At 38.5% G+C, this 23714-nt stretch overlaps 1 protein-coding gene across 3 annotated transcripts; it reads left to right on the top strand.

Annotated features, from left to right (window-relative positions):
• Positions 1-9442: 9442 nt before the first annotated feature.
• Positions 9443-14274, top strand: LOC143858259 (mitotic-spindle organizing protein 1A-like). 3 transcript variants are annotated; one of them, XM_077368917.1, is made up of 2 exons: positions 9443-9600; positions 13757-14274. In XM_077368917.1, exon 2 carries the CDS (start codon positions 13786-13788, stop codon positions 14005-14007), a length of 222 nt encoding a protein of 73 aa, XP_077225032.1. In that variant the 5' UTR covers positions 9443-9600; positions 13757-13785; the 3' UTR covers positions 14008-14274. The 3 variants fall into 3 exon arrangements, with proteins under 3 accessions (XP_077225032.1, XP_077225033.1, XP_077225031.1); XM_077368918.1 differs by having other exon boundaries at positions 13749-14274; XM_077368916.1 differs by lacking the exon at positions 9443-9600 and adding an exon at positions 10882-11008.
• Positions 14275-23714: the final 9440 nt, after the last annotated feature.

The following is a 23714-nucleotide window of genomic DNA, read 5'->3' as shown; positions in this document are numbered from 1 at the left end:
TCAATTTTGGCTCGGGCTCGGAAGCTCGCTGGAGCTCAGCTCGAAAAAAGCTCGACTCGAGTTCGGCTCGAATCGTTAACGAGCCGAGCCGAGCCCGAGTTAGGCCAGGCTCGGCTCTGCTTGGCTCGTTAAGAAAACCCACTTTTGTATAAAAGAATATTCCTAAATATAATACAGTAGGCTGTTTCATCATGAGGTTGGTATTTTCATGTCAATATCATCTGTTTTGTCAACATCTAACAAAACGTATTGAGGGCAGTGCTAATCAAACGGTTGTGTTTTTTTGAGAAAAATCGGGGATTGTAATTCTTGGGAGAAATTAATTTTTTCCCGTAATTGTCATAACTTTTTACCTTTTGTTGGTATTTTTTTCGTAATTGTCATAACTTTCTACCTTTTGTTGGTAATTTTTCATTTTAAACTTTATAAATTTAGCTATTTTACTTTTTGTTTGTAATGATTACTTTTTTTTTCTTATTTTCTTTTGCTAGCCACCTTTGCCATGTGCGAAACTTTATAACCCAAGCTCGATAAACCCAAGCTCGATAAGGCTCGCGAGCCTGGCCGAGCCTGACCGAGCCGAGCCTTTGAGCTTAACGAGCCGAGCCGAGCCTGGCCAAGCTCGACTCGGCTCGGCTCGTTGACACCCCTATATGGGACAGCAGCTATGCAATTATGGATAGCAGATGCATGCATTTTAATTCATCCAAAATCACAATTTCAAAGTAATGAAACTATGGGACAGCAGCTATACAATTATGAATAGCAGATATGTGCTTTTTAATTTGTCCAAAATCACAATTTCAAAGTAATGAAACTATGGGACAGCAGCTATGCAATTATGGATAGCAGATATGTACTTTTAAATCCAAAATCACAATTTCAAAGTAATGAAACTATGGGACAGCAGCTATACAATTATGAATAGCAGATATGTGCTTTTTAATTTGTCCAAAATCACAATTTCAAAGTAATGAAACTATGGGACAGCAACTATGCAATTATGGATAGCAGATATGTACTTTTAAATCCAAAATCACAATTTCAAAGTAATGGAACTGTGGGACAGCAGCTATGCAATTATGGATGGAAGATATGCGCTTTTTAATTCGTCCAAAATCACAATTTCAAAGTAATGAAACTATGGGACAGCAGCTATGCAATTATGGATAGCAGATATGTACTTTTAAATCCAAAATCACAATTTCAAAGTAATGGAACTGTGGGACAGCAGCTATGTAATTATGGATAGCAGATATGCGCTTTTTAATTCGTCCAAAATCACAATTTCAAAGTAATAAAACTATGGGACAGCAGCTACATCATTTGAACCCAATAAACAACCTTTACATAATGGAACATCAAATTATTAAACTGCTTAGCTCATTTAAACAAGTTGACATAAAGCATATGACCAGATACAAAGAAACAAGGAGAAAATAAAGAGGCTCTGAACACTTTGAGGACACCATAAGCATCTTATCTATTTGTTTTCAGGGACTATTATTATATAGATATTACAGTTAAATACTCCTACAAGCGCATTAAGAGTGTAATCCTTATAATCTTCACGGTTTTCTCAATGAAACACACAGGACTAATAATATTATGGATATGAGACCACAAAGGCATTATTTCTTCATGAGAAATTAAAGACAACACCTAGAGACTATAGAATAATCCCAAACTGGACATAGTTTATTATTTCAGTCATCACATCTTTAAATCACATGCCTTAAACATCATATATATTTGAACCTTTCTCATGAAATTAAATATTTACTACCACGTGAGTTACTTTGTCCTTACAAATTTACATATATCATGGTGAGATTTTACACAAGTATATCAAATAGAATAGTTAATAGAAGACGATAAGCTAATCTCACTACCCTGCTATTGAATCAGATCATGTAAATACTATAAAAAAAATTACAACTAACGATCAAATCTCATTGTCAGTTCCTTCCAGATTAACACATCATAACAAAGATTGAAGCAACAGTTGTGACTTAAAAAGAAAACTCAGCCATTAAAGCATCATTCATAGATATGCACACACCCATGCACATACACTCATTCCCATGCATATCACTGGCCTGTTTCAAACATTTTTTTATAAATAACATGAGATTACACAAATCTGATACAAATCAGACAGATCAGGCATATCAAAACCCCTATGCACGTCTCTTCCTGATTTTTCATCAGATTCAACCATAAACACATAGATTAAAGTGCTACATTCTGAATCATCAAAATAATTGTAAATTGTGACTAATTACCAGTAATTTTGAATAAAATTATGACAACTTATTTGCAAATAACTATCTATCACAAATTACAAGAAATCTGTAACCAATTCCAAATGAAACATAGTCATTTAACTTCGATTTTAATTCTGAAAATTAGTGAAAATTTAGTCAAAATTACAATAACATATCAATATAAATTTCACTCCCATGAAAGTCACTGCTGATTATGATAAATTTCCATTAATTCCAAACTTATATCATGATTACACATCATTAAATGACAATCAAAGAAACTTATCTCTGATTGAGGAGAAGTAACATAAACCAGAGAATACCATGACAAGAAACCAATTAGATCCAACAATTGCGAAAAACTGAATTAAAAGAAAAAATAAAATACCTAAAATTATTCTGGCTGCTGTAGAGAAATTTTCTTGAAGTCGATGCTTAGATCTCAAGCAAGATTTTATGACCAAACAACTAGATCTAAGGTTTTCTTGAGCTCGTAATGGGGTTTGCAGGGAGCAAGGGAAAAAGAAGAAGAAGAAAATGGAATGAAACTTGATTCAAGATAGCTTCCGGTCAAACTCAAATCAACAGATCTGAATCTTTAATTCAATGAAATACAGAAGATCCAAGACTATGAGATTCAGATCTAAAGAGAAATTGCATAGATCTAGGGTTTGGGTGAAAGGGAACAATAGAAAGTAATAAAAAGAAAACTAAGAAAGAAAACAAAGATTGATGAAGGAGATAATGATCAAGAGCTAACAAAGAGAAAGGAAAATCAACTTGCCATCGGAAATCGACCGAAATCCGACTAGATCCGACCGGAGAAGACGATCGGAGGGAAAAAGAAAAGTAATCTCTCTCTCTCTCTCTCTCTCTCTCTCTCTCTCTCTCTCTCTCTCTCTCTCTCTCTCTTTTCTTTATATATTCTCAGATCTAAAATCTCAGATCTGAGATTTCCCTCTCCCTATAATCTCTTACGAGAATGAAGATCCCTCTTCTGATTTCTCCTTCTCTCTCCCTCTCTCTATCTCCGACTCTCTCTTTCTCTGCTTCAGATCGTAGGTTGGATCTCCGACTAACGATCGGAGGAACGATCGGCGAAAGAAAAAATAAAAGAAAACCCAAAATCCCTCTCTGCTCTCGCTCTCTCTGTTCTCTGGATTTTTTAGACGAGAATGAACAGTTCCCTTTTTTTCTTTTGATTTTCTTTTTATATATCAAAAATAAAAGCTGATATCCGCACCCCCACTTGATGAGGCATGCGGATATTGATGAGGCGCCCCCGCCAGATTTGTTTTATTCGGCTTGGGCGCGCCCATCACAGGATAATTCACCCCCCTTGCACAGCTTATATTTAATGGCTTTGTAAATACACCCCCTGGTGCAGATAAATTCACCCCCCTTTTGGTCTGCATTGCGCTCACTCTCTTGCCTCGTTTACTAAGCAAACATGCTCGGATTTCAACAAAATTTCACGGGGATCTTAGGGAGACCCTAACCTATCTTAGGGTAGAATTTGGGGTCCTAACTCATTGATTGGATAGGGCTTCGCACAAACATCACGAACATGGGTCAGGTCAAAATGGGGTGTCTACAGTATGTCACTGTAGGACACAATTGCAACACCAAATTGGTTAAGAGTTAATCAAAGGGGTGCTTTGGGAATTACATGCTATTTCGATGGAGCTTTGATCCTATTGGATATGAGGGGTTTGTAATTTGATTTAATTGGGAATGGAATTGGAAATTGGAAAGGATTTCAAATTGGATAGTGCAAACCCACATGGAATGAGTTTGGGTGCGACCCATGAGTGTGCGCCCCATGTGAATTGTCCTTATCAATTGCAGACTTAATGTTAGGAACAATATCTTATTTCTAAAGTGTTAGATGAAAAAGAAAAAAAGAAAAAGCTTGTATGAATGGAAAGAGAGAGATTGGAATCTTTCACCACAAGTTCTGAAAACAAAATTATTATAAAATAGAAACCCAAGTGAGTTGGGCAATAAGCCACATCCACTTTGCGCTGCCGTATATTTAGCTTATATGTTTACATTGTTGACTTTTCGAACATTGACTACTTTTCAATCTTTGGTTACTATTGAAAGTAACTTTTGGGAATTGTAAAAAGCAACACACAATATTATTTAAACTAGAAGGGTTGACGAGAATTGGATGTCGCCCAAGCTATTGGAATTAATATTGACACCCCTAAATTCTTCTCACTTTCTATCTCTTATAGTTCTTGAATACTAGCTTCTAGTTTTTGAGAAATAATAAAAGCTCCATTGAGAGAAACTCGATTTCCCTTCTCTTGGTACTAATTTGATCAGTATATAGCTTCGACTAAAAGTTATTTTATATCCCTCTGTGCAACACAAAGGAATCCATGGGTTCAACTTGCGGTGCCGCGGCGATCGGATCGTTTTTCACCGTTCGAGGAGTAAATCATGCATAGGTTCTTCTTCGCAAAAACAACTAAGGTAATTTATATTTTATGTGTTTTATTTTGATCATCATCAGATCATCTAGACCCTAGGATTCCTGGGATTACCACAAAATTGATGAATATTTTTGTTCTACACGATTTTATTCCGCTGCATGTAGCGATTTTGTCCGGGGGTTTCAACCCTTTCTAACATATATGCCTTGGAATTAAACGCCATAAGTCAAGGAATACGGCTTGCAAAAGACATGAAGATAGAAGAACTATGGATAGAATCAGTTTCTCTCTTCGTAGTAAATGTCATCAATGAAAGTTATATTTGCCCATGGAAGAAGATCCCAACCTTAGCTGTGATCAAATAGGACTTCGACGGCTTCAAATCTCTTGGAAACAGACTAATATTTGGAGAGAAGCAAATGGTGTAGAAGATTAATTATTCAAACCTGATTGTCCATATAAAGGAGAAAATATCCTTCCTAGTTTTAACTACGGAGCAAGCTTGCAGTGGGGCCCACCATTGGGTTCCGCAGGATCGACCGTTAAATCCCAGCAACGATCCCACTCACAACTCGAATGACCCATTTATATCCTTTGGATAGGGGTCCCGTATTTATTGGGTTGCGGACGAACTAGTTTCGTCGGATTTGATGCAAAGGGATAGCTATACATAGTTCTCATGGTGTATGTCTCTCTAGGATGCAATTGGAATACCAAATTGGTTATGTGTTAATCAAAGGGGTACTTTGGGAATTACATACTATTTGGATGGAGCTTTGATCCTATTGGATATGACAGATTTGTAATTTGATTTAATTGGGAATTGAATTGAAAATTGCAAAGACCCACACGGGACGAGTTTGGGTGCGACCCATTAGTGTGCGCCCCATGTGGATTGTCCATATCAATTGTAGACTTAATGTTAGGGACATTATCTTATTTATGTAGTGTTAGATGAAAAAAAAAAAGCTTGTATGAATGGAAATGGAGAGATTGGAATCTTTCGCCACAAGCTTTGGAAACAAAATTATTATAAAATGGAAACCCAAGTGAGTTGGACAATTAGCCACATCCACTTTGGGCTGCCATATATTTAGCTTATACGTTTACATTGTTGACTTTCCGAACATTGACTACTTTTCAATCTTTTGGTACTATTGAAAGTAACTTTTGGGAATTGTAAAAAGCATCCCACAATATTATTTAAACCAGAAGGGTTGACAAGAATTGGATGTCACCCAAGCTGTTGAAATTAATATTGACAACCCTAAATTCGTCTCACTTTCTATCTCTCATAGTTCTTGAATACTAGGTTCTAATTTTTGAGAAATAATAAAACCTCCATCGAGAGAAACTCGATTTCACATCTCTTGGTACTAATTTGATCAGTATATAGTTGAGAATAAAAATTATTTTCTATCCCTTTGTGCAACACAAAGGAATCCATGGGTTCAACTTGCAGTGCCGCGACAATCGAATCGTTTTTTACCGTTCGAAGAGTAAATCACGCATAGGTTCTTCTTCGCAACAACAACTGAGGTAATTTATATTTCATATGTTTTATTTTGATCACCATCAGATCATCTAAACCCTAGGATTCCTAGGATACCCGCAAAATTGAAGAAATTTTTTTCTACACGATTTTATTCCGCTGCGTGTAGGGATTTTGCCCGACGGTTTCAACCCTTTCTAACATATTTGCCTTGAAATTAAACGCAATAGCTCAAGGAATACGGCTTCCAAAAGACATGAAGATAGAAGAACTATGGATAGAATCAGTTTCTCTCTTCGTGGTAAATGGCATCAATGGAAGCTATATTTGCCCATTGAAGAAGATCCCAACCATAGCAGTGATCATATAGGACTTCGACAGCTTCAAATCTCTTGGAAACTGAATAATATTTGGAGAGAAGCAAATGGTGTAGAAGATTAATTGTCCAAAGCTAATTGTCCATATAAAAGTGAAAATATCCCTCATAATTTTAACTACGGAGCAAGATTGCAATGGGGCCCACCATTGGGTTCCACAGGATTGACCGTTAAATCCCTGCAACGATCCACTCACAACTCGAATGACCCATTTATATCCTTTGGATTGGGGTCCCGCATTTATTGGGTTGCGGACGAACTAGTTTCGTCGGATTTGATGCTAAGGGATAGCTATACATAGTTCGAATGGGGTATGTCACTCTAGGACACAATTGGAATACCAAATTGGTTAAGTGTTAATCAAATGGGTACTTTGGGAATTACATATTATTTGGATGGAGCTTTGATCCTATTGGATAGGACGGATTTGTAATTTGATTTAATTAGGAATTGAATTGGAAATTGCAAAGGATTTCAAATTGGATAGTGGAAACCCACATGAGATGAATTTTGGTGCGACCCATGAGTGTGCGCCTCATGTGGATTGTCCATATCAATTGTAGGCTTAATGTTAGGAACATTATCTTATTTCTAAAGTGTTAGATGAAAAAGAAAGAAAGAAAAAGCTTGTATGAATGGAAAGAGAGAGATTAGAATCTTTCACTACAAGTTTTGGAAATAAAATTAATATAAAATGGAAACCCAAGTGAGTTGGGCAATAAGCCACATCCACTTTGGGCTGCCATATATTTAGCTTATATGTTTACATTGTTGACTTTTCGAACATTGACTACTTTTCAATCTTTGGGTACTATTGAATGTAACTTTTAAAAATTGTAAAAAGCAACCCACAATATTATTTAGACCAGAAGGGTTGACTAGAATTGGATGTTGCCCAAGCTGCTGGAATTAATATTGACACCCCTAAATTCGTCTCACTTTCTATCTCTTATAGTTCTTGAATACTAGCTTCTATGTTAAAAAGTTATGGTTGTTTTAGTAACCTGACCATATTAGCCATTTTCTATTTCTTTTCTTTTATGAAATCGAACCCATTTCAAAGAATAATTCAAAATTTATAATGGTGCGCTCACATCATGTGATGCACATGGTGGGTCTTACGCACATGACGTAACCTCATTCACCCCTTGGAAAAAAAAATTTGCCCAAATGACCCCGTTTGATCAACACATATCAAAAAGTGACAAAAATGCCCTCGAAGGAGAAAGTTAAAAAATGAAAAGTCTTCATGGTCAAACTTCTAAAATAGAAAGTTTTTAAGTTGGCTCTCTCTTGGAATCCCCTGAAAATGCCCAAAATGCCCTCGTCTGCCAAAATTTCCAAATCAAGTAAAACCCCTGAGAAGTTCTAAATTTATAAGGTTTTTAAACTATTCACAGAATCACTCAAGATTTCTCAGACACAACTTGGGGGTCAAATGGGACACACAGGAAATGACCAAAATACCCCTGTAGTGCAAAAATTGATGAAAAATAGGGAAAACCCTAAGAAATTCCAAAAATAGCAGGTTTTCCTACTTGATCGGAAACTTGAATTTTCATCTTCCGGAGGCCAATAGAACTGCCTAGAGACTTTTAGGATTTCAAATCAGCTTCAAAACTCCTTAAAAATGCAAGAATACTTAATCTAATGCGGAAGACCGACTCAGGACTCAATGAAACTTCCGAATCTCTTAGTTTTCAAAACGTAGCAAAATGTCATCAATGGAAGCTATATTTGCCCATGGAAGAATATCCCAACCTTAGCAGTGATCAAATAGGACTTCGACAGCTTCAAATCTCTTGGAAACTGACTAATATTTGGAGAGAAGCAAATGGTGTAGAAGATTAATTCTCCAGAGCCGATTGTCCATATAAAGGAGAAAATATCTGTCCTAGCCGATTGTCCATACAGCAAAAAAATATCCGTTTTTATGAGGAAAAAGTTGTAAACGTATTAAACATGTTTTTTTACCAACTTTCCAACTTTTCCCCCACTATATTTTGTAAATTACAAAATTTAATTGTATTTTTTATGTTTCCATTTTTTTACTACATATTTTTGAACCAAAACCATATTAAACTCGAATTTTTCCCATCCCGTTTTATTGGTGAATCACGTTGTATGGGTGGGACCGCAATATAATTGGAGAAATTATATGATGTGCGGGCACGTATTTTTTTAAAATGTACGGTACAGGACTGTCCGTACATTTTGAACAAAATACGGGCATATACGGCCCTACAGTATATAATTTCTCTTGCAATAATAGGGAGATGATAAATTCGCACCCACTGTAGGATCATCCACACCATTTTACTGTGATTTGGTGTCAAAAAAACTTCAAAAAGTCGGGTAATGTGAATAAAGTTCTAAACTTTAGGGGAAAATACACTTAAAGCCCCTGTGGTTTCTGACACATTCAACTTCACCCCTAATGTTTAAAAAGTTACAAGTGGACCCCTGTGGTTTCAATTTGTGTAAGGTAGACCCCCTTAGTTGACGGTTCGTCCACAGGTTGAAGGGTTAGGATGATCCGATGGAGCTGATTTTTTAGGCACACCCTATCTATGTCAGGGGCCATCAAATGAACTCTTTGGATCATCCAAACAATGTGCACCCACTTTGTTTTTGGTAGTGTTTGGATTCGGGTATGGACCCACATTGTTTGGATGATCCAAACCGTTCATTTGATGGGGCCTGACATAGGTAGGGTGTGCCCAAAAAATCAGCTCCATCAGATCATCCTAACCCTTCAATCTGTGGACAAACCGTCAACTGAGGGGGGCCTACCTTACACAAATTGAAACCACAGGAGGTCTAAGTGTATTTTTCCCTAAACTTTTTAAAGCTTTTGACGTCAAATCTCGGGGGTGCGAGTTTATCATCTCCCTAGATTGGATGACCCAAAAATCTCACCTATCAAACAAATGGTAAAAGGGGTGGAAATATCATTCCCCGCCCTCTCTCTCTCTCTCTGACTCCAAAGGCAGTTCGTTTTTTCTGCGAGGAATCAACAAAAGGTAAGTTCTCTCTATTTCACTCGATTTTTTCCTGAAAAAATTGGTCTTTTCTCTGTTTATCCATTCACTATTTTTGGGTTGTCACCAGAATCTACAAATCAATTGATTTCATGTGTTATCCGATCTCGACTTTGATTTTTTGAATGCTTAATTCATGAATAGTTTCGATTCATGGCTAGTTTTTCCTTGTTTTAGTCCTTTTAAACTATTAGATCTCTCACTTGGATTATTGTTCATATATTTTGCTACTTTTAGGTTTGTATGCATTGTATCTAAACTAGGGTTTTAAATAAAGAAAGTTGAAACAATTTTTTTATTTTTCTAATGTAACGAAGATGAAAGTAAGGCGAAAACAAATGGGTCTCATTGGAAGCCACCAAAATTAGTTCTTGTATGCAAATTAGATTATTTTAATTTAACCTAATTTGCAAATGCGACATTAATGTTGGGGTTCCACGCAAGAGCAAATAATCCCACAACGGATAAATGAAATGGATGGGGACGAGTTATAAGGGAATGGGCACCCTCCCTCTAATGGGTATCTTTTAGGAGGGGTGAGTTCTACCCGGTTAAATTCCTTACAGATGGTATCATAGCTCAGGGCGTGGTAACCCCAGTTTGCTTCCGAGGGCGGGAATGTCCCTCGGGGAAGATCTCGGAAACCCCGGTGTAGTATCTCGTGGTTCCCACGTTGCTGCCGTGTGGAGGAGCAAGATTGTCCATGTTGCTTCCACGAGGAGGGGGAGATTATTGGGGTTCCACGCAGAAGCAAATAGTCTCACACCGGATAAATGAAATGGATGTGGATGGGTTATAAGAGAATGGGCACCCTCCCTTTAATGGTTAGCTTTTAGGGGGTGAGTTGAGTTCTACCCGGTTAAATTCTCTACAACCATGACTCCTTGCTTTTGAGCAGATAAGATAGAAACTTAAGAATTCAACTTACAATGGAACTGCTATTGTTATACTCTATGAAGCACGCGTACTTTAAAAAAGCCCTCGTACCCGTATTAGGTGCGTATCCGGTACGGGTACGTACCGGGTACGCACCCAACTGTGGGTTTTAAAAAAAATTCAATTTTGGGGCTTCGGTGCGCACGGGTGCGCGTCGGGTGCGCACCCGACTCGTTTCACTTGTTTTTTTTAGTTAAGTTACAGGGGGCTGTGTGGGGTAAAAGTTGGGGGTTAAATGAGACATACAATATAATGGGTGGGTTGTGTGGAGTAAGGAGGGGGGTGGGGGTGTTTAAAAAACACTTAAAAGAAAGAATTATGGTTTCTATTTCTCACCCTAACGCAAATCTCTCTCTCTCTCTCTCTCTCTCTCTCTCTCTCGGCGCGACTCCCTCTCCCTCTCCCTCTCCCGACGGAAAATCTCTCTCCGGCTCTCCCTCCCTCTCTCACAGAGGTATTTATCTCTCTACAACTCTCTCTCTTTCTCACTCTCCAACTCTCTCTACTGCTCTCTCTTTCTCCCATTTTTTTTTCTTTTTTCCTGAGATTATGCCAACTGATTGTGTTCCCCAAACCTATTTTGTCCAATAATAGGTTTAGGGCTGACAATCAGTTGTCATAGACTCATAATCTCCAAACTTAGGCCCTGTTCGTTTGAGATTTTGGCAACTGATTATCAGCCTCAAACCTGTTTAGGGCTGACAATCAGTTGTCATAATCTACAAATAGGTTTTGGGAGAACAATCGATTTTCAAAATCTGAAACGAACAAGGCCTTAAACCCTAGATCTTTACTGTTGTACATGGGATTTGCTAGTCCCATATTAAGTTTTACTGCTGTATATGGGATTTGCTAGGCAATTTTGCAAAAAACCATTTCGCGGCTCATTTTCTTTTTTAGAACATACACCTCAGATAAATTAAATGAATAGGAAAAAATATGCTGCTAGTTGGTTGTTCTCTTGTAAAAAAGTGAGCTACAAAATGGCTTTATGTAATTTTGTTCCCTTGTTAGGTACTTGTTTGTTTGTATTTTCATTGTTTGAGATTGTGGCTACCAATTGAGAGCCCAAAACTGATTATTTAATTGCTCTCCTATTGTTTTTTAATTTTTTGTAATTTTTATAAACATATAATAAAATATTAAAATATATTATTATATTCGGCGTACCCGAACGTACCCTCACCCGGGTTTTTTGGAAAATCGCGTACCCGTGTCGTGTCGTACCCGCACCCCGTACCCGTACGCGTGCTTCTTAGGTTATACTTGTAGACTCATGTTTTACTTGTAGGAACAGACTCATTTTCTGCCATTTTACTTGTAGACACGTTTTTACCTGATGCATTTGAACTTGCTTTTGGTTTTGATGTCACTAGTAATTTGATATTAACCGTTGTTAAAGATTTAGCAATGAGATAGAAACTTAAGAATTCAACTTACAATCGAACTGCCATTGTTATACTTGTAGACTCATATCTTACTTGTAGAAACATACTCATTTTCTGTTGCTTTACTTGTAAACACCTTTTCACAATGGAACTGCCATTGTTTTACTTGTAGACTCATGTCTTACTTGTAGGTACAGAGTCATTTTCTGCTGTTCCTCAAGACATTTGAACTTGATTTTGGTTTTGATATCACTAGAAATTCGATATTAATCATTGCTGAAGTTTTATCTTTTTTAATGTTTCTGTGGTCCTATTTTCCACTATCTGCCTGTGAATCTTATCTCTCTTATAAAACTCTCATTATTGTCAGTTGTTGGAATCTAGAGGCTTTTGCCTTCCACAAATCACCCATTCTGTCCATAACTGCTGAAGATTTAGCCTTTTCAATGTTTCTGTGCTCCTATTTTCCATTCTCTGTATGTGAATCTTGTTGCTCCTATAAATTTCTCATTGTCAGTTGTTGGAATCTAGAACTTTTTAATGCCTTTTGCAAATCACCCATTCTGTCCATAAATGATTGATATCTTTGTCAGTATTGGGTCTGTTACTCTTAGCAATGCTTATGGGCATGTCTAAAACTGATGAGGACAATATGCCATTCTTCTTCGGCACGTCAGCGTCTATTTGAAACTCTTTCCATTCATGGTTTGCTCATTCTCATAGTTAAGAGAATTTTCTCCATTTGTACTAACACGTTTTTATATTAACAATATGTCATTCCATAAGAAGTGCTGCTTTAATTTGCAACATTGTGCATTTGATGTATCATGCTTTTTGTAGAGAAGATGTTCAGGGTAAATTTACTTGATCTTAAAGGAAAATAAACTGAAATGGTAGACTAGGGTTGATTCTGTGTTATTCCCTTGCTCATTTGACCCAATCGGTGAAAATCACCGTATGATGTTTATAGAAAGCTTCTGATAAGTTCCTCCAAACCAAAGAATTTTGTACACAGCCTCCAAAGAGTCTGGCACTTGATGACCGATTCTCTTAAACTGAAACACTTTGCCAACTGTTATGTATACTGGTTTCAGGTAACTTGATAAGGATGAATGATGCCATTCTAGAGAGAATTTGTACCCTGTATTCTTTCTGAAGGCTCCATGTGATAATAGGCTCTGGGAAATCAAAATGTTGATGGCCTACAGAGAATTCAAGTGTAACCTATTGAAAACAGGCCAAAATTAAGTTGCTGCCTCAAAACTTTACGACAGCCAAATAACAAGTTTTTAGTAACCCAAAAACCTGAATTATATGTTTTATTACAAAATTAATTCCAAGTTTTTTGTAACTTTATGACAGCAAATTTATACATTGTTTAACAATTGTTCAAAAAAAAAAAAAAAAAAACAATTGTTCCATGGAAACTTTAGGGTGGTGGTGTTGCTGAAAGGAGTGAGATTCCAAATTGGGAGCAGTACCTTAGGTAAAATAGTCCTGCTACTAAGAAAATGACAGCTGCAAACATATATATATATATATATATATATATATATATATATATGAGGGGATTTAGACCCTTTGCATACTTGGGTCTTTTTCCCTTAGAGATATGACCTTTCATGGCTTTTTATTCCTTTCATATTGCTTATACTTTTTCCATTCGAGCCACAGCTGCGATGTTTCTTCTTCGCTTTTCAGTGAAAGTGCCTTTTTTCTGTAATTGTTTTATGTATTATGACATGATAATATTTGAATAACATAATGGGATACATCTGTGAATATTTAAAGCATGACTTCATTTAGCTTAACAGGCAATCCAGAAAACCAATTTGCTGCATGCATGGATCCAGCAGCTGCACGTACCGCTCGTGAATCTCTGGATCTGGCATTTAACATGTCAAATATTCTTGACACGGGGCTCGACCGTCACACCCTTTCCATTCTTGTCGCTCTCTGTGAACATGGTTTGAATCCCGAGGCGCTTGCAACTGTCGTCAAGGAGCTCCGACGGGAATCTTCTTCATCCCTGCCACACCGTTCTCATGATCAACAAAAACCCTAGCTATCTTCCCCACTTCTCATCTTATTTCAGTATGCTGGATTCCTGGTAGAAATTTTCTATTTTTCATGTTAAATCTCTTGCAATGTGTTGACTTGCTGAGAGTGAGTGTCCTTTCCAATTTGCTTTTTTCTGTTGATGTTCTGGTATTGATGTGAACAGAGATGCATGTTTTTTTTTTTTTGAATTGGAAAAAAAAAAGAACAAAATTTTCTAAAGGATTCATTAGCCGACCCCAACTAGTTTGGGACAAAGGCTTAGTTGAGTTGAGTTGAGTTTTTTTTTTTTTAAAGAACAATCTGCAAATAATCTAGCGAATATTATTTTTTTATCTGGCGAAAATATTGGTAGCTCCCCAGGGACCAGTTGAGTTGATGTTCCACCCCAATCTCCTTTGTTGTAAAGGATCATCGTACAAGACCCACTGGAGATTCACCCCTGCTCAGAATCATAACTATCAGACAATCCTAGTTGTTAAGATTTTTCCTGTTGAATGTGGATTATTGGCCGGTTTCGTGTTGTCAATTGTCAAACCACCATCACCACTGTTAGAAAATTCCCCATCAGTTCTTGTCTTAGCCCGTAGCCCTCACAGAGTGGGTCCAATCCGATGACTGGCCCCAATCATACTACATTGCCCATGTGTGTGGTGAATGTTTAGGTCTGGCCACCAATTCAGGTTGTGGTCCACCGAGCTGCTGCACCAGACCTCTTTTTTGCCACTCTTCACTTTGGGTGCAGTTGGTTATTATTGATCCAGCATGATTAGTTTAGCAATTTCTTACTGATTAATATGAAAATAGCAGTCGTGCAACAGCATGTGAGGTTTTAGAGACTGTTTATGGGGTTTTCTGAAAGAGGGATACAGTGTCAATGATAGTTTTTGCTTTCCAGTCCCTGTTCTGGAAACTTGTTTTAAACTGTATCTTCCTAAGACATTGACTTCTGCACCCTTTTCTTCCTTCTATTCCTCCTGTCTTATGTTTTAACATGGTATGATATCCTTAAGTTGGCCTCTGCAATTTTGTTGGTTTCTATGAGAGGGGTTCTTTGGTCATTTTTATGAGATAGGGTATTTTACTATTTTTCATGCCATACTTATATTTTGTCATTTTTCATAAGATGGGGTACTTTTGTTATTTTCTATGATACAAGTGTATATTGGCCATTTTTTCATGAGATAAAGGTATTTTGTCATTTTCAATGGGGTACTCTGGTCACTTCATGAGATATGTATTTATTTTTATCATTTTTGTGGGATACGTGTACTGTTGTCATTTTCAATCAGATAGGAGTATTTTGATCATTTTTCTATTGTTGTTATTTTTAATGAGTTAGGGGTGCTTTAATCATCTTCCATATGAGAATGGTACTTTAATCATTTTCCATGAGATAGAGGTATTTTTTAGTCATTTCCACGTGATAAGAAATTTCAGAATTTCACCTGTTTTTAGGCAAACTATGAAGTGTCTTTGGCAATCATTTCTTAGTTATGTGGTGAAATATAAAGTCTCCTTGGGCGGGTCTTCAGAACCATCGACTAATGCCCCTATTTCTGAGTTATCTAGCAGGTGCCATGTGACTAACGAACTATAGTCCAAATCCCAATGCGGCCTTACAAATCTTGTGAAAACTCCCTTTCCTGTTTTTAGTTAGGGTAATTACAAGCAGTGTTTCAAACTCAAACTTCGAATGTTTCAAACTACTCGGATGAGAACTCGCCTGTAAAAGGTAGTCACTCAATTTTTTATTGACTCACAATGAGTTGAAAGGAGTTTTGATTGACCTGGTAGGGCAAAACGCGGACTCAGATAATGCCTCAGACCAATATATATAGTCGTCAATTAGGTCATGTTGATGATTTATGCTGGGAATTTCTAAATAGTGATTGGAAGATACACGCGTTGCAAGTAGCAAATATGTTCTTCACTAAGATCTGTGGCGCCTCTCTCCCACTAACAACCACAAGAGAGAAAGAAACTGAAGAAGAAAAAAGTGAAGAGAAACCCATCGTAGAAAAACATGTATCCGATGCAGAGGCAGATAGCAGATGCTCTGATGCCCCAGAATGGGAAGGTGCCAACAAATTCTGGAGATGATAGATAACAAGAACTATGGTTGGTTGAGAAGAGAAGGGAGTGCATTGAGTAGGGTAATGGATAAAAGAATAAGGATGGGAGATAGGTGACAAAAGGGCGCGGATTCAAGACTTTGGTGGTTTGGGTTTCATAGAAGGGATTAAAGTGCTGAATTCTGCACCTTCTGCTGCAGCTACTAGCCCCCTTTTTCTTGCGCGAAACAGGACAGCAGGAAGAAGAAAATGAGCAGCAGCTTACTGTCCTAGTTTGGGCAGCAAGCGCACGTTCAAGTGGTGCTGAAATTTGGAAGGAAGCACAGGCAGATTGGTGCGCAAATAGAGCAACAGTGAGTTTAAGTATGGTGAAACTTGAACAGTAAGTGGGTGTGTTGTGGATGGAAACCAGGCCAACAGGCGTAGTTTGCAACTATTGGAATTAGGAACAGCAAGTATAGGAACAAGCGTTTGAAACAAAGGAACAGTTTGGCTTTCACATCAGCTGGTTTTCAGGTGTGAAATTGAATTTAATAAACTCTCCCAACCGTGAGCAAGGCGTTGGTCGATGAAGGGGCTGCTCCAGTAGAATAAAAAGAACCCAAACCACAAGTCACCTTGCTGCTATCACCGTGAATAGTAGAGCAAGAAGGAAGTGACAACCTAGGAGGGAAACTGATCAATGTAGAATCAGTTTGGCATGAATCTTGCACTAGACAAGTTGAAAGAGGAGAGAAGTTCAGAAAAACCCGAACTGTGCTGGGCTTCTGAACTTGCTCCAAGGATAAATCTTCAGGAGCCTGCACACGACAAGCCAAGGTGGGGAGATCCAGTAGCCTGTAACCATGCAAGTTCTGCTATTTTGTCAACAAGGAAATCTCAAGGCCACACACGATTTTCACACGCAATTGCACTCATGATTTTCACTCACAATAGCACTCATAAGAGAGGAATTTTATTCAATAAAAGAGTCCCTTTATAGTATGAGGGGTATATAGCCAATACTTGCATTACAAGGCTATGTGAAAAAAGAAGAAAGAAATTACAATCTCTTGGTCCTACATTGCTTAACACAGTAACTTGAATAAAACAAAGTGTTCTTTCTTTTTTTTGATAGGTAACCTGGGGTTTGGCCGGCGGGGACCCCTATCGGTTTATTAGAGAGATAAAGAAATTACCATCGGCATACAAAAGACTAACCCTATCACAAGAATAGGGAATCAGACCAAAAGAACAAAGACAAGACCTATCCTTAGAAGCACTATCTAATCAAAATGGGAGCACAAAGTAACTCAAGAACCACTAATAATCAAGAGCGTGTATCATCTTCTTACTCATTTTCCTTAGCTCTCTGGTTCTTCCTCAAATTCCGGTGGCTCTTTCTACTCACTTCCTGCCACGCTTCATTTTGATTACAGGTAGTCATTTGAAGTGGTCGACCATAGCTTTCCACTACCTCCATCTGTCTCTGTTCTTCGGATTGGGGAGCTTCTATTACTTTGTTTTCCTCATTTTGGGGAGCTTCTTCTACCTCTAGGTTATCTAAGAGACTGAAACTGTTTTTGCTGAGGAGTCCTTCATCAGACCTGCTTTCTATAAAGCTTTCTCCTTCAGATATCCTTGCCGACCTCTCTAACTCTTGAGCTGTACCAGTCGAAGTCTCCTGCTGAGGAATTTCATCTTTTGTTTCTTCGTTCTTCTTTTTCTGAACCCATTTTTGCCTGACTTGATTTATGGTATTTGCTTGCTCAATCTATCTGGGGAGTGACTGGAGTCATTGCATCTTTTGCATGGGATGGGTTTCCAATTGTATTCAACACTCTGATGGACAATTCCGGTTGAAGTCTGGATCCATGCAGTATCTAGAAGGTTCTTATTTGCATCAACTTCCACACACACCCTTGCATAACTCAGTCTAGACGCTTCGGCAGTAGGGGAATCCATGTATAGAGGTCGTCCGAGTAGACTTGCGATCTTACTTAGGCATTTGACATTCCAGAACTTCAGGTGGCGGCCGGGAAATTTCACCCATATCAGAATCGAGGTTAATCTCAGTCTTTCCAAAGTGCATTCGGTTGTCCATTTTTGGAGCAAGAGGGGCCTCCCTCGAACCCTCCATACGAGTTGCCTGTTGATTCAAGGATATGAAGGTCCTCTTCGTTGAGGAACTCGAAGAGGAAAAATCCATTTGCAAGTGCAAACATACTGAACTCACATTTGAGATTCCATTTGCTATTTAAGTGGTCCCTCAACGCTAGGAAGTAGGGTTTTTTTCCCATAAGATAGCCTACTAGGCAGTGTGGTCATCCTCCTAGCTCTTCATCTTCGATCATGGCTGGTGGTTCCTCCTCTTTGTTCCTTTTGTGCATGGTATTCAAGCTTTGTGGTCTGAATCTTCATTTCACCTTTGGAGAATAATCCACACCAGTTTCCAAAACTGTTCTGGTTGATCTCTTTTGTTTCTTTTCCTGCCTCCTTTTCAACAAGATGATTTGGAAAGCCCATATCCATTTGATGTCTGAAACCTGCCCCACTGAAGTCAGATGCGTGCTGATTTGGTTCAGTACAAACAGCTTTCCTCACTGGATATGGGCCTTTCGCCATCGGATCCCGACGCACTAGAACCGTTTTGTCTTCCAACCTTTTTGAGCTTGGAGGCTCCCTTCCTTCATCCATCAGGTGAGGGTCAGAGTTCTTGATAAGAAGCTGAAAAAAAAACTGGCAAGGTTCCTTCATGTAAGATGTCAAATTCAGCAACCTCCTCGACATCGCCTTCCTCCATGCTGTTCTTCTAACCCAGATTTGGTTGTTGATTTTAGAGGCAGCTAACTTCCATTGATGCTTTAGCCCTTCAAATCAGCAAGATTGCATTCTGAAAATGACTCTTGTTATTTCAGCAACTTTTTTACTTCAAGGAGAGCATTGGACTTTTTGACTTCCTTCCCCCCAAACCTGTACTGCTTCTATTGTATTTCCTTTGTACTTTGGGGACCCTCTCGGTCTCATATTTAATGAAATATTTTGCCATTCAAAAAAACTGACTCTTGCTATTTCAGAAACTTTCAAAAAAATATAGCATGCAGCAATTCAGCTTGTCTTCCTGTGGAGGAAAGCAAAGTGTCCAAGTTGAATAGAAGTCAGTCTCCATTTGTCTCAAATTGTTTATAACAATTTCCTTGTTTTTTGGGGCATAATATTTAATAACTGAGGAATGCTAAACTAAAGGGTGCTTTTGTGAAAACCAAGCCGCAAGGGCGCCCCAATAGATACGCATCACCAATTGCATTAATAAAAGCACTAAAAATTCAAAATTAAAGAAATTTAGTATACTGGGTTAAATGCAGTTGGGTACTGGGTCCGATGGGTTGCGCTTGCGGTTGGGTTTTTGCAAGGGCATCCTTTAATGTAGCATTCGTCGAGGAATTTATTTTTACATCATGTTTAGTATTATAAATAAATTTTTATGTTTCAACATTTAGGGCATGTTTAGCAATAATGAAGAAAAAATTCATGGAAGATTTGTTTACACAAGGAGTGGGAGGGGTAGAGAGGCTTGGTGAGAGATTTCAGCTTTGTGAGGCTCTGGTCACCTGTTTTCCTGGGAAAGGAAAAGAAAAGGTTTCCCAGGAATCTGATGTGGCATTAGGAAAAGAAATCCAGGCAAACTGTGTAGGAAAAAGTTTCCTGCGCCTGTTAACGTGCGCAGGAACTGTGCAGGAAAAGGTTTCCCGAGAAACTGCTTGCTCACCTTTTATCACTAGTTTTCCCAGGAAAGTAAATCTGACCAAAATAGTGGGATTTGGTTTCCCACACTTGTAAGTGTGAGAAAAGAGACATTTCCACATCATTTTTGGCAATTTTCATGTCATTATTTGACATTTTCCACCTAGGCTTGTTACTTTCTCAGGAAAGCAAGTGAACACCAGAATTCTGTCTTGTCAAGGAAAAAAGAGGTTGTTTTCCAGGGATTTGCTTTCCTGGGAACGCAAGTGAACAGAGCCTTAACTTTTTCTATATCCCTGTTTTTCATCCCCACTCCTCACTAACCACCTCCTCAAGTCTCTTTTTCTGTTTTGCCTTTCGGCCTTCCTTTTACACTAGATAAACAAATATTCCATGATTTTTATTTTCAATATGTCAAACATGCCCCTAATGTAAAGAAGTTTACAAATATATAATATTCAACAGGGATTTGCTAGGTACCATCGCAGAAGGCATTTTGCAGAACGGCTGTTGCATGAGAGTGCTGCCACCTCATGAATAGGGACATAATCTGTTGAAAAGTGGGCCTATGTGGCTGCTCTCTCATGCAAAAGCCGTTCCGCAAAATGCCTTACCATAGCAAATCCCTATTCAACAACTACAAAGTAATCTATGTGTATGCAGTAACTGTAAAGAAATTTATTTGTATATAAATAAATTTATGTCATACAATATTTGCTACGCCTCTGCCAGGGTTGTATCAAAAAACCATCCTATTGTGATAAGGGATTTGCTAAGTAATTTCGTTGAAATCTGTTTCGTGGCTGACTTTTGCACGAGAGAACACCCACGCAAGCTGACTTTTCAGCATTTTGTCGTATTCATTAAGTTCATCTGAGGTGGCTGTTCTATCATGCAAAAGCCAGCCGCGAAATAGCTTTCCGCAGAATTGCCTAGCAAAACCCTTATCATAATGGTTATTTTATAGGGGCATAGTTGTCATTTTATGAAACAGATAGGATATTTTCGTAATGCATTATTCTTTATGCACTTTTATGTAAGCAGCAATGTAACTAAGGGGGCTTTTAAGAGGCTCCCTAAAACAGGTGTCCTCGCTCTTAAAATGAGGAGTGAAACTTGGGTTGGGCCCCACCTGATCCCGATGGGATTAACCCAATTTGGGCTAGGGTTGGGTTGCCGTTTCCAAGGGGGTTGGGTTGAGTTAGGTTAGGGTTGGGAAAAGCCAAGCCAATGCGTTTTGCTCGGGTTGGGTTGGAAAAGGCCAACCCAATTTAATTTCGGATTGGGTTAGGGCTGAGGCCTTTGGGCAATCCGACCTGACCTGAACCCAACCCTGCCAGGATTTGGGAATCGGGATCAGATTGAAACAAGGCGTGCTTCCAGTTCTGCCCGTCCTTCAAACCATTTTGTCTTCTCCATATTACCATATCTCTAGAGTCAATAATTTGATATGCGAAACTTCGAAATATTAAGCAGAGGGCCTATTGAGCCTATCACTCTAAGCGGAAACGAATCCGGGCTCCCGAATGTCATGAGCGGCCTCGGCAATGCCGTGGTCAAACTTAAGGGAGTTCAAACTTCCTTTGCTTTTGACGACCTCTTCGCTCTGTACGACCGTTTTGTAACAGACAACTCTGAAAAATGGAAAGAAGAGAAAAGAGATCAGTCTGACCCAAGCCAACCCGAACCCAACACGACCCTATTTGGAATATTGGATTAATGTTGATGCAATGCTATCTCTAGTTGTATTGGGGTTGGCCTCAACCCTACCTAACCCGGCCCAAGTTGCACCCCTACTTAAAATGGAGAAATTATATGGTGGCCGTAAGTTTATTTCCATAAAAATACAAGCACCCCAAAGCCCTTCTCCGTACCATAATCTTAACCCTATGATATATTTGGTGTAAAATGCGTGGCTCAGAAAGTTTAAAAAACGACTGTATAGATTAGATCATCCAAATGGGTGGGCCCTAATACATGGTGGACACCATATATTTTCTCCTCAGAATAAGAAGAATGTTAAAAACAAAGTTCATCCTTGCAAAAAGACAGCGCAAGGGTACCCCATTGGATCCATGTCACCCAGCCTAATTTATCATTCCTTTTAATTTTTCATTTCCCAGTGAATGGATCCAATTGGGCACCCTTGTGCCTAGGTTTTTGAAGGGCAACCTTCAATTTAGCATTCCTCTCAAAATAATGTGACACTAGAGACCCAAATCATTATTTTCTATGGACAAATGAAACAAGAGGTATGTCAAAATGACAGCAACTGGTTGTATGATCTGCATAAATAACTGTTAAGATTCATGATTGAGCATTCCATCTCACAACCCATATATTCTATTGTTGCAATCGTTCAAGATCCTCCTTCCAACATAAATAGTGTATACATCCTAGCAATAGGCTTAAAAATGGTGTCCCAGTAGTGCAAAGCAGTCATATCAGCAACCTCTCTTTGCTAAAAATGGAAACCTGGCTAATGACCATCCTGTTCGAAAATTTGTTGAGGGTACTGTTGATGATAGAAAACAGAAACTTGTTGCTTCAAGGCGTGATATCACTTTCCTTAAGACAAGATTCGCCCCCACTAGTAGTGTGCAAAGGGGATCCGCGAATTGCCTCCAAGATACAATGAAGCCTAGTAGGGAAGCCCTACTAATGTTTGATGACGCGTAGCACTAGCGGAATCAAACCCGAAATGCCCTTCCGAAATTTCAAGCCTTAGAGAAATCTCTAGATTCTGTTTCTGCAGAAAAACAGTATCTAGAACAGTAAACAAAAGAAAAAACAGTATGTAGAAATACTTGGGGATTTTTGTAGGAGTGTAGAAGAGAGTGTAAAATCAGTCAGAATTGCCAATTCGATTTCTATCTGAAATAAGAAGTTTGCACATTTTTTATAGACCATCTGGTATCTTTTCAGTGTGAAAAACACCTCTACAGGGCACCTTTCCAGAATGTTTGAAATCTGACCGTTAGATCGCACCCATTGATATTGAATGGTCCTGATCGATTCTAGAGGTGACTGTTGGTTTGAGTAAATCCTCTCTCCAACCCAGTCATCGTTAGATCAACCATCTATGGTGTGGATCGCACCCCCTTGGCACATGACCGTTGGGGGAAGGGACACAACCCATTTGATCACACCCTTTGACCGTTGGAGTCATGGGCCCGTTGGGCCCGAACCGAAGCCCAACCTAACTGAACCATTCGGCTTGATGGGCCTGCGAACCATTTGACCGGTCCACCTTCATCTTGATCCAACGGTGCAGATCAAATCTGGAAAAATTAAAGGTGCGAAGTGCAAAGTGCGCCTAAAAAAGCGCCACTATGCGCCCTATAGCCCATTGCCCACGCCGCGCGCGCGTGCGCGTGTGCGAACGGTGCGTTGCACCGTCCCGCGGGTCCAACCATGGGTTCAACCCAATGTGCAATCAACAAGAGTTAGAAAAGGTAGTGCTTTATAAGCCCTTCTCTTTCTTTTCTCTCATCCGATGTGGAACTATCTTTTCAACTACACTTCTACATCCTTTTGTAAAAGCAAATATTTCCAAGAAAACATTTTCTTTTTCCCAAACGCTTTTGATAAAACATTTTCCAAAACACTAAAACATGTAATATACATGATTTTGAAAATGCAAAATCACTAACACATCCTAAGCATACAACAAAACTGTCTGCAATATAGACTCAAACATCATGAGTTTTAACCTTTAAATTTTAGTTTTGGTTCCGATTTCTTTTGGCATGGAAACAAAAAGTTTCAATTTCAGTTGGAAATTTTGGTAAAAATCTTGTAAAATTCTGGAAACACAGAAATAACATATGAAGATGATAGACATTAAGGATGGTTTTTTTTTTTTTTTTTTTTTTTTAAAAAAAAAAAAACTTACTTGCATGTGATATCATGCCTG

The sequence above is a fragment of the Tasmannia lanceolata genome, unplaced genomic scaffold, assembly GCF_043159265.1.
Source record: "Tasmannia lanceolata isolate RefF3 unplaced genomic scaffold, GAP_Taslan_0.1 ptg000025l, whole genome shotgun sequence".
In the NCBI taxonomy this organism is placed as follows: Eukaryota; Viridiplantae; Streptophyta; class Magnoliopsida; order Canellales; family Winteraceae; genus Tasmannia; species Tasmannia lanceolata.
Note: the sequence above shows the minus strand (reverse complement) of the source record. Positions and strands in the feature narration are given on the sequence as shown.

Coding starts and splice junctions, on each gene's coding strand:
- LOC143858259 (XM_077368917.1), top strand. CDS start 13,786: ATGGATCCAGCAGCTGCACGTACCGCTCGTGAATCTCTGGATCTGGCA.